We start from the raw sequence: 10,901 nt of genomic DNA on the forward strand, positions 1-10,901 counted from the left end.
ATGTGGATGTTTTCTTGCCTTTGCACCATTTTAATTCTTTTGGCTGTTGCTGGTCTGAACACAATAGCCAAGACCACGCCTTACACCAAATTTACGAAGAAATCTGAGGGAAAAGAGATTCCAAAGGGCCTGAAGCCGTCCAGTGGTTCGCCTCGGGAGGAAGAGGAGACCCCCTTCACAGAAAGGCCCGGAATGGCAGAACCAACCACCCAGCTGTCGGCCCTGGATTCTGCCTTTGGTACTGCCACTCTTTTTCCCCTTGAAAATGTCACTCTTGACCCGGCTGACTTCTTTTTTAATTGCTGTGACTGCTGCTCATCAGTCCCAGGGCAGAAAGGAGAACCTGGAGAGACCGGAAAGCCAGGTATTTGAAAACACAGGAAACCATGTTGAAAACACAAAAAGCCATCTTTCTCACCTTCACATCCTCAGGGTTGAGAGGTGGCTGGGGGGTGGAATGGCCCCAAAGATCTCTAATTGTCTTGTAAACGATGACAGGCCTAGGTATAATATCGTGACAAGTGCAACTGGGGGCTGTGTAGCCCATTGTATTAGCTACTAACCTGTCCAATGTGGTTATTAATAAATATTAAAATTTAATAAGATAAGCCTGTAGACCCAGCTACTTGGGAGGCTGAGGCAGGAGGATTTCTTGAGCCCAGTAGTTTGAGACCATCCTGGGCAACATAGTGAGATCCTTGTCTCAGAAAAAAAAGAATGATTTTTTTTAATTAAGTAAGATAAAAATTTCGGCCATTGTCTTGCTAGACTCTGGTGTGATCATGTGCTCTTTGAGCCATGGCTGTCACCATGCTTCCTGGCTTTGGCCTCCTCCCCCACCTTGAGGAGGTGACTCTTCTCTCTCCCTCTTTGTCTCTCTAATTTACTTTTAAATGAACTATATTTTTTTAATCTAAAAAAAATTTCAGTTCATCAGACACACTAGCCGCATGTCACATAGTCAATGGCTACTTGTAGCCAGTGCTACTGCATTGGACAGTGTAGATGGAGAGTGTGTGCATCACCGCAGAAAGATCTTTGGGGAACGCTGATGAGAGCTCACTCAGAGACTTCCAACCCCAGCACGGGGCTGTGGTCCTTCACATAGCGCAGGTTGATTACCAGTGCAATCTTTTCATTAGTGGTTGATTTTAAAAGGGTAGCTGGAACTTCTGCTGCCTGGTAAGAATGTGTGCTGGCTGATGGGTTTCCTAAGTGCTATTTGCAGCGAGGATTAGAAATGAAATGCCAGGAGGAGGAGAATGGAGCTCAGGATTCGGTTTGCTTATTAGAATTCTAAGGCAACACTGTGTCCTTGCCCTGCAGTTTTCTCCATTGAACGCCATGGTTGTGCGCTTTAGAATTTCAGATGTCCTTAATATGTACATAATGAATAGACTCTCAGTTTTATTCTAATACATTTTGGCTTTTGCATGTCCTGTTGCAGAAAATTCAAGGTAAAATTAAGATCAGAATGTCAGTTTCAAATTCTCTATGCCCTGAAAAAAATGCATATGAATATTTGTTGTGTCCTGCCTGAAGAATTTGAAGTTATAAAATCAGCAATTATGCATCCTCATTAAGCTTTTCACTTATTTTATCCTACTGTAGGGACGTTTTAGGGAATGTGTTCAGCTTTTATGCAGAGCAGGATTAAGGGCCAAAGGAGATGGACACTAGCCTGTGGCACCAAGATTTCAGGGTAGTTGAAACCTTACTGAACATTTAATGGGACTGAGAATATCATACTTACCAGAACTCTTAGTATCCTATCTGGCTGGTAAGCTGCTTGGGGGTGATAACCCCAAGGGCATGGTCAAGTAGACACAGCAGGTTGCTAAACTGTTTACTAAGGCTGTGAGGTCTATTAACAACAGGGCTTCTGTTTCACAGTATATTGAATTCAGATGGGTTGTTCTCAGAGTTCAACCTCTTCTCTAAATACGAGGCGGGACCCCCCAAAACCGGAATTTATTTATAAAAAATTTGTGTATTTATTTATTTATTTTTGAGTTGGAGTCTCACTCCATTGTCCAGGCTGAAGTGCAGTGGCACACACATGGCCACCCCAGCGTTTACCTGCTGGACTCCTATGATCTCTCTGCCTCAGCCTTCCAAGTAGCCCGAACTACAGGCATGCGTTACCACGCCTGGCTAATTTTTTGATTTATTGTAGAGATGAGGTCTCACTAAATTGCCCAGGCTGTTCTTGAACCCGTGGACTCAGGTAATCCACTCACCTTGCCCTCTCAAAGTGCTGGGATTGCAGACTGGAGCCACCGTGCCCGGCCTGTGTATTTATTCTTACATGTTTAAACTTCAGTCACTTTCTAAGTACTTTCTGTTTGATGCAGTACATTGATTGAGATGCTTTTTCCACTGCTCAGCAGTTTTTAAACTCATCAGTTTTTGTGCCTTTTAGTGCTTCTGTTTTTTGTTTCACCTCTTGCACAATGGCAAAATGTTTCCCTTTGAGGACTTTTTTCATCTAGGGAAACAAAAAAAAGTCACTCAGGGTGAGCTCAGATGAATAGAGAAGGTGGGTCATGGGGGTCATGCTGTTTTTGGTAAAAAATTGTGGAACACACAGCACAGTGAGGACAGGTGCACTCATAGATAGTGAAATTGGATAGGGGTGATGCTAACTTCATGAAATCGTCAGAAGAACTGAATGAGACAATGCATACAAGAACTTACAATGGTGCCTGGAATGGAGTGCTCAATAAATTATTTTTATGTCTACAATCAGCTGTGGTAGGGACCTGGTCCTATCTTGTGGAATACTCTGAGCCTGATACAAAAAGATCCTGCATTTGAGATTCAGAAAGGGATATTTGTTCCGGCTTTATCAGTGTTTTCAAAACCACTATTTTCTTTCTCTATTTTAACAATTAGAAATATAGTATAAAGACAACATTGAACAAACTTGAAAGAGGAAAATAAACTAATTCAAACCCAATATTTTAATTTTTCTTCATTATTTTTCAGTCCTTGGTCACTTGAGTACACTTACACACATGTACACATTGCAGGTATATATCACATTTTGCACTATCTGCTTTGAAAAGTCATGAGTCTAACTTTATAAAGTTTCTGAATGAAAATGTTTTGAAGTATTCCAATATATCTCACAGCCAGCAAAGGCAAAATTCCATTTAAGTTTTTTTCTACTGTTTCTCTCATTAGTTCCGTTATAATAAGTACTCGCTGTGTTTCATGAGTGACTAGGCATTTTACATTATTTCTTTTTTTTTTTTTTGGAGTTGGAGTCTCATTTTGTCACCCAGGCTCGAGTGAAGTGGCACACTCACGGCCATCCCAGCGTCCACAGGCTGAGCTTCGGCGATCCTTCTACCTCAGCCTTCCAAGTAGCCAAAACTACAGGTGCATGCTACCCCGCCTGGCTAATTTTTGAACCAGACATTGATCGATTAGTTATATGAGAACAAGGTCAAATTTTCCACTAGTTATATATTGTTCTCATTTTTCTTTATAATAAACTTGATACTTTATAATAAAACTATAAAAAATGAAAGAAGTCTTATTATGTGTATACACTAATTATATTATATAATTTGTGTGCAGCCCAAGACAATTCCTCTTTACTCAATGTGGCACAGAGAAGTCAAAAGGATACTCAGTGTAGCCCAGGGAATTCAAAAGTCTGGACTTCTCTGGTCTAGAGGTTGCACTCCTTGTGAGTGCAGAACCTGAAGTCAAACCAGATTTGTACACTGTCAAGCCCTGGATCTTCCCATTATGCTCAGCCTTATGGTATTTACACTGATCAAACTTAGATGCACATCTCACCTAGATGTACGAAACAGCCTCCCTGCCCTGTGTCTTTGTATGCAGCTGCCTCGAGCTCCCTGTGCCAATCATATCTCTCTGTAGTATAACCATATCAAGCATTTAGGGGCCAAGGAGAAGGGAACACATGGCACAGTGAAATGTAATGGGCATCTTGTTTGCTTCTGTCTCCTCTGTGTATTCTTTCTTCAAACCTCTCCTCCCTGACATCCTTCCTTTTCTAGAAAGAGGCACTTAACCTTTAACTACCTGAGCCTGCCTTCAGCCTTGACCTCTATTGCAATCCATTTATTAAAGCTTTCCTTTCAAAGAAATACAATATACTTTCAAAGAGGAATTCTCTTGAATATAATTTTCCCCATTCCATCAGTCTTATTATAATAATTAAGATGAAACTAAGATGAAATATCATAATTTCATTGATTGCACTTATCTATATGGTTCACATTCTAAGAGGCTGACCACACATTATTGCAATCAGGGATTATTGCAGGGGTTGGAGACAATTCCTATGGCTTGATCAGGGATGGGGCCGCAGGAAGGATGATTATCCTAGGCATAGGGCCCCTGTGGAAGGGACCAGGACTGGATCTGGACTGCCAGGCTGGGCAAGGAGAACTGGCGGGGTTTGAACCCTGCATAAACTGACTCCTCCCTGCCTCTTTGCCTCCTTTCATCTTTGGTTACAACCTTTATCCATAGTGCTCTTCTTCCAGTTTCTTAAAAACACCATTGACCATAGAGGAAAAAAACAAAACAAAAAAGCACCATTGTCTTGCTACTCTTGTTTTCCTGAAACAATGATCTACTTATTTTCAGCTTTGGGACCTCCTATGCTATTCTTTGAGTGTTAGCTTAAGACCATTTTCTTGGGGAGGCCTCTTCTGATCTCATAAATTAAGTCCTTTTACCATAACCTACCCTAGGACCTTCCTATTTTCCTCTATATCATTAATTGCAGTGTGTCAATTTCTATTGATCTGTGTGGCTATTTTCCTGATGTTTATCTTTCATATACGCTCAGCTCTATGAGAGTAGGGGCTTTTGAGATGTTGATGGCTGCATTTCTAACACCTAGCATGGTGCTTGGTGCATAGAAGTCTTCAGAAATAGCTTGTAAATGAATAAAAAGTGAATGAATGGGAAATTCCAAAGCCCTAGGTATTGTGTTTTTCCTTCTAATCTGAAAGTGTGGTCCATACAAGGTTAAGTGTCAGATGATCATTTTGTTCTTATTGTTTGATGTAGTGCTGCTTCCCTGAATCATTTGATCACTGCCATGGGGACAGTGACAAGGACTAATGGGCTCAATTTATCTCTTCAGGTAGTACAAAATTGCATATCAGACAAAAATATTGCCCTTAGAACTCAGTGATAGTTTATTGTCACCCAGATTTTATCATTAGGACATTGACAATTATTGATCTCAATAAAATGACTGCCTCCCCGCCAGAACCAATGCATTTCAAAAGAGAAATTTTCTATTCTGATGGGTTTAAAATCCATTTCCAGGTTCTAAAGGAGAGACTGGTGGTATGGGGATCCCAGGGTCACCAGGAGTTGTTGGTCCCCAAGGCCCAAAAGGCCACAAAGGAGAGAAAGGTAAGTAATTCATTTCTTCTCATGTCTGCATCATTTTTTAAGGAAAACAATTTGCTAAGTAAATATCAGATTCTTAAAGGTGGGTCAATTTTTAAAAATGTGAATACTTGGTAAAGCATATTATGAGTTATATTTGATATAAAAATGTTAACTTTATAAAGAGCCACAATTGAGAAATTTAAAACTTACCTGGGAACATCACACACACAAACACACACAGACAGACACATACGTGATTTTTTAACCTCTCATTAGCCACCTGGCTGACAAGTGACTATAAGCCACAGAACATGGTCTCAGGGAAAGGGTTTTTTCCTACTTACCCTCATATAACCAGTCACTCACTTTTCTTCACCTGAAAATTAGGGGAAATGGACTAGATATTTATACCCTGTTTATTATCACAGAAGATTTGTAGTTATGAGTACTTTCATAGTTCTTTTCCAGCTTAGAAAGTCTATAATGGATCAGTAAAGGTGGATCAGTAAAGAAGGCTTTCTGCCCCAGGAAATCCCTGATTCTGTGAGTGCTTAAAGGTATTGAAGAAAGGTTACAGATTCACTGGAACATTTAGAAATTCCTCAGTGAATGCCGGCAGCCTGTAGCAATACCATCTATCCATCAAGTTAAATGTTTTAGCCTCAGTGTCACATGTCAAAAGACCTAATATCATCTATACATCACTCTCCACATGGCTCAGGAACTGCCTAACTCATTTCTGGTAGAACATTCAGTGAAGTAATTACTCAAAAAAGATGCTAAGGAAGAGAGCTACTTCACACTTGTCAGTTAGGTGATTTTCCTTCTTGGAAACATTTAATCCTTTTGTGCCTGAATTATGTTAGCAGGAAACCCTGTGAAATAAAGATGAGTGATGAACCTCCCCAGTGATTCATACATTTTGGAAGCCAGACTTCTGGAAGTGTAGAAAAAACAGGGAAGTATCATAAAATAAAGTTCTTAAGAATATGCTTTGATAAAGGACCAAAAGTGGAAATTCATTCAGCCAGTTTCTGTAAAGTGGCAACTCTACTTTCTTTTTAATTCCAGACTTAGCTTGGATTCTTGGTTAAGATTGAAAGTTTAAAAAAACTAAATGAGTCGAATGACTGCATTTTGACTGCATTCTGGCCAATCATTACTTGATTGAGTAAATTCGGTGTAGGCAATTAAAGTCCTTAAATGAACTTGAGAAGAACCGGAATGACTGTGTGGTGAAGGTTGATGTTTGAATACTGGTGAGGACTGGGAACAATATTTCTTCATCACTGCCATCTAGGGTTGGGTTCTCTCAAGATGTATCCAGGTATTATCCTGATGGCCTATGGGTTAATTTCCAAATTTTGTATTTTATGAAGAGTGGTAATGAAGGAGCCAGAACCTTAGAAAACTGCTGAGTGTCCAGTGGTAAAATTTTCTAGTTGGTCTTCTGAAATTAGGGGGAGCCTATTTTCATTATTTTTTATTTGACTTGAGATTTCTTTTTCCCCGATGCAAATAAAACAAAAGATGTTAGTTATATTGCCAATAATATAGTTGGCAAATTGATGTCAACCAATTTTATATGTAGTTATGCTAGACTCTGTATAAATCTCTAAATTATTTTCATACTTCAGTTTCTTCTGTGATAAAATGATAATGAAAATTTCTGCTTTACCTTTCTTGAAGGGGAGTTTCTATAAATAAATTAAACATATTTAAGTAAATTAAACATATTCCAATTGATAAATGTACTCTGTTATATGAGCCTCCATGTTAAATAAGCAGCTATGTTAATATCAAATACAAATTATATCAAATAAAAATACTGGATTAAATTTAAAGGATGGTAAGAGCTTGCAACAACACCTAGTACAAAGCAAATATTCAATAAGAATAAGATATTATTGTTATAATCACTTACAGTGAAAATAAATCTGATGTGACTTTACTATAACAGGATGGGCTTTTTTCAAGGCCTAGTATAAAAATATTTTTTACGGTAATATGGCTAGTAGCTGAAAACCCAGCTCTTCCAAGTTTTTTAAACATGAATTCTCACAGCTCTACAATTTTTCCAAAAAGTGTATTAAATATTCCAACACACAATGAAAATTGGATTTTTCCTGATGCTCTGTGTCAAGGACATTTTTCTTCCCAAATGGATTTTTGTTATGACTAGTTTTAGCCAACTGTGGTATGTTGTACTCTGTGTTTCAACTTGTGTGGTGCATGACAATGTGGATGTATAAAGAAAACATTTCAACTCTCATTCCAAATTCATAACAGGAAAAAAAACAACACATACGTATACACAAGCAGGCGGTCATGAGATTTATGAGTGGTTTGAAGAGCCCCAGGATTGCTGAGGGCTAAGATGAATTATTTTTAAAATTATTATTAATTTTTGAGTCAGGGTCTCACTGTGTCACCCAGGCAAAAGTACAGTGGCACAATCACGGCTCATCACAGTCTTGACCTCCTGGGCTCAAGCGATCCTTCTGCCTCTAGTCTCCCGAGTAGGTGAGACTATAGGTGCGCACCACCACTTCTGGCTAATTTCTTGATTTTTTTTTTTTTTTTTTTTTTGTAGAGACAAGTTCTCACTATGTTGTCCAGGCTGAATTATATGGTCTACCATAATTAGAATTAAGTATTCCTAATGACCTTCAGTGCATTCTTTTTCCTCACTATTTTACCTTTAAGCCATCTTGGTTATAGAAAACACTGGAAGGCGACATGGTTGTGAATAGAATGTTAGACATATCATTAGCAATAGAGTTGGTAGAAATGCTAATCTTGGTATCATTTTAGGAGTTAAAGGAGAACGTGGGGACCAAGGACCCAGTGGAGTTCCAGGATATCCAGGGAAACCTGGAGAACAAGGTAGAGCACAAAATGCACCTACTGTGTACAGTCACAGGTGCAGTACGACCCTTCATTCTCTTCCTCTTTGCATTTAAAATGATCAGAGAGGCAAGCTGAACGTGCAGATAACCATTATTCTTCCAAACATTCAATGTGCTGACTGGATGTAGTAACCCTGGGCTGGAAGTTTGAAGACTAGGCAAAAAGGTCTGATCTCTGCCTCTCTCACTAGCTGTCAGTGGAAAATAAACACCCCTGACTCTTTCTGGGTTTCAGCTTGTTTGCCTGCCCGACTTTGGGTATGGATGGACAATATGGAGGTTTAGGAGAAGACTTGGGTTGGGCCAACATACAAAGGATAAAGGAATACAGTGAACCACTACATTCTAATATTCTTTATTGTCTTAAAAGTAAACAAACAAAAAGAACTAGACATACAAGGTGTGAATATAAGTTACTGCTTGTTGGAAGCATTCACTTTTTTCCCTTCTAAAAATGTGGCGTGATACAAATTGCTCACTCTAAGATCCTTCTATGCATAGCCACTATTGAGGCAAATACGGGGTTTCCAGGTCCCAGTATTTTTTTTTTTTTTTGAGTTGGGGTCCCACTCTGTTGCTCAGGCTATGGTTCATGGCTCACCACAGCCTTCACCTTGGGTTCAGGTGATCCTCCCTACTCATTCTCCTGAGTAGCTGGGACTGCAGGTGCGTGTCTCCAGATCCAGCAATTTTTTATTTTATTTTTTTTGTAGAAATGAGGTCTCACTGTGTTGTCCAGGCTGGTCTTGAACTCCTGGGCTCAAGCAGTCCTCCGACCTCAGCCTCCCAAAGTGCCATCTGGGTCCCAGTTTTTTAGCAGGTTTAATTTCCACTTTTTGAGCTCTGTGGTAATAGCATACTGTTTATCGCCTTCATGGTCTTTAAACATTATTTTAATTTTCCCATTTCAGGTGGACTTGGCCCTAAGGGGGATACAGGAAACACGGGCCCGGCAGGCGTGAAAGGACAAAAAGGCTCCAAGGGGGACACGTGTGGGAACGGCACCAAAGGCGAGAAGGGAGACCCAGGGGCCGTGGGCTCCCCAGGCTTGAGCGGAGGGCCTGGGGCCAAGGGGGAGAAGGGAGCGATGGGGGAGCAGGGCTACTGTGGAGGCTCTGGGGAAAGGGGAGGAAAAGGACAGAAAGGCGAGGGGGGCGTGAAGGGAGAGAAGGGGAGCGCAGGAGATCCTGGGGCGGAGGGCGGGCGCGGCCCCCACGGTCCGCCTGGGGCCAGAGGCGACCCGGGAGTGAAGGGAGAGAGGGGAGAGGCAGGTCCTCCCGGTCTCCCGGGACCTGCCGGGCCGAAGGGGGAGCTTGGGAGCAAGGGGGTCCGCGGCCCCATCGGGAAGAAGGGCTCTCGGGGCTTCAAGGGCTCCAAAGGCGAGGCGGCCGGCGTCCCGAGGGCGGCGTTCAGCGCTGCCTTGTCCAAACCATTCCCGCCTCCCTACACCCCCATCCGGTTCGACAGGCTTCTCTACAACGACCAGGGGAGCTACAGTCCCGCCACCGGGAAATTTAACTGCACGATTCCTGGCGCGTATGTCTTTTCCTACCATGTTACAGTGAAGGGCCGACCTGCTCGGATCAGCCTGGTGGCCCGGAATAAGAGGCAGTTCAAGTCCAGGGAAACGCTCTATGGTCAGGAAATAGACCAGGCCTCTCTCCTCATCATCTTGAAATTAAGTGCAGGTGACCAAGTCTGGCTCGAAGTGTCCAAAGACTGGAACGGCGTGTATGCCAGCGCTGAGGACGACAGTGTTTTCACTGGGTTCCTTTTGTACCCGGAGGAAATTCCGGGAGTTTCACCATAAATGTGTGTCTCCAAAACTGTGGTCTGAGTTGAGGATAGTACGTCAGTTAGCATAGAGTAGTAGTTCCATTTAAAAAAAAAACAACGAAACAACTTCCATGTTTTTCATAATATAAATAATACAGAAAACATAAAAAATGATGTCACCTAGAGTCAATTACCATTATTTTAAGGCATCTCCTTGAAAAAATATGTATATATATTTGAAATCATGTGCCTGTTAACTTCGTAGCTAACCTTTTTAGTTCAGCATTATAATGGCATTACTCATTTTTTTAAATAATTAATGACATTTGTATACAAAAATATGAATAAGATGTATAATGAATAAATATATTCTTATGAAATATCTTCTGTGTATCATGTAAGTGTTGCTTATTTCAGTGTGAATTTGAAGCTAGCAGCTGACATAGTAAGACAGAAGGTCTTTCTTAAAGTTTTTATTCTCATGGGAAGGTTTCCTTCCAACAAAATGGAGCTATTCTCATGTTCGTTTAATTCAAGGGGGCTACGCAGCGTGACAAGACTAGATTTAGTCTTTAAGATTTATTAATATGTAAGAGTTTACCCATAAAACATGTATTATATAGACTCGTGTGTTGCGTAAAATGTAAAAAAAATGTTCGTAAAGATACGGCTCTGCCTGAGCCCGCGGGTTCAAGACCCGCCTGGCCAACTTGGCAAGACCTCATCTCTACAATAAATTAAAAAAATTAGCCGGGTGTGGTAGCGCGCGCCTGTAGTTCCAGCTACTTGGAAGGCTGAGGCCGAAGAATCGCCAGAGCCCAGCAG

The 10,901-nt window shown here is 41.0% G+C and overlaps 1 protein-coding gene across 1 annotated transcript; it reads left to right on the top strand.

Annotated features, from left to right (window-relative positions):
- Window positions 1-10,110, top strand: OTOL1 (otolin 1). The gene is made up of 4 exons (XM_008059257.1): window positions 1-364; window positions 5,323-5,412; window positions 8,206-8,277; window positions 9,212-10,110. The coding sequence occupies exons 1-4, from the start codon at window positions 1-3 to the stop codon at window positions 10,108-10,110; spliced, it is 1,425 nt and encodes a 474-aa protein (XP_008057448.1).
- The last annotated feature ends 791 nt before the right edge of the window (window positions 10,111-10,901 follow it).

The sequence above is a fragment of the Carlito syrichta genome, unplaced genomic scaffold, assembly GCF_000164805.1.
Source record: "Carlito syrichta isolate Samal-C Ts95f unplaced genomic scaffold, Tarsius_syrichta-2.0.1 Scaffold303982, whole genome shotgun sequence".
In the NCBI taxonomy this organism is placed as follows: Eukaryota; Metazoa; Chordata; class Mammalia; order Primates; family Tarsiidae; genus Carlito; species Carlito syrichta.